Consider the following 386-nt stretch of genomic DNA (forward strand, 5'->3'; position numbering starts at 1 on the left):
CCCCCCCCCTTGCCCCTGCTCTTCCAACACAACATATTAGCACATTCACAAAGATCTGTTCGCCTAACAAATCTTGAACGGTTTCACAACCAAAACGAGAAAGCCGGTCAAGCCGTGCACGGTTAGGAAGGCCATAGAAAATCAGCGGGAAAAAAAAAATCACCAAAGACCACCAAAGTCAGAAGAGGACCTCCGCGTAGGATAAGCAAGGTGTGGAACTCACGGAAGAAGTGTTTGAATAGGTTAGCCATGTCCATTTTCGGCTCGCCGCCGCCTCGCTTCGCCTCTCGGTATCCGTCTCCCGGCTGCTCTTGCTCCTCACTGCAGCTGTAGAGTTATTCCATGTGAACACCCAGCAAGCGAGGGGGTGGGGTGGGGTTGGGGGG

At 53.1% G+C, this 386-nt stretch overlaps 1 protein-coding gene across 2 annotated transcripts in view; it reads right to left on the minus strand.

Annotated features, from left to right (window-relative positions):
- The window catches only part of nck1b (NCK adaptor protein 1b), a 54,394-nt gene that overhangs the window by 37,756 nt on the left and 16,252 nt on the right, over positions 1–386 (minus strand). Inside the window, exon 1 of one of the 2 annotated variants that reach the window (XM_019876041.1) lies at positions 224–345. The exons of the other annotated variant lie outside the window; for it this stretch is intronic. Within the exon in view, the coding sequence (XP_019731600.1) occupies positions 224–257 (34 nt within the window). The 5' untranslated portion in view covers positions 258–345. Of the gene's footprint in view, positions 1–223; positions 346–386 lie in introns of those variants that run through there. 2 annotated transcript variants of the gene reach the window in all.

Source organism: Hippocampus comes, unplaced genomic scaffold, assembly GCF_001891065.2.
Source record: "Hippocampus comes isolate QL1 unplaced genomic scaffold, H_comes_QL1_v1.1 scaffold60, whole genome shotgun sequence".
Classification (NCBI taxonomy): Eukaryota; Metazoa; Chordata; class Actinopteri; order Syngnathiformes; family Syngnathidae; genus Hippocampus; species Hippocampus comes.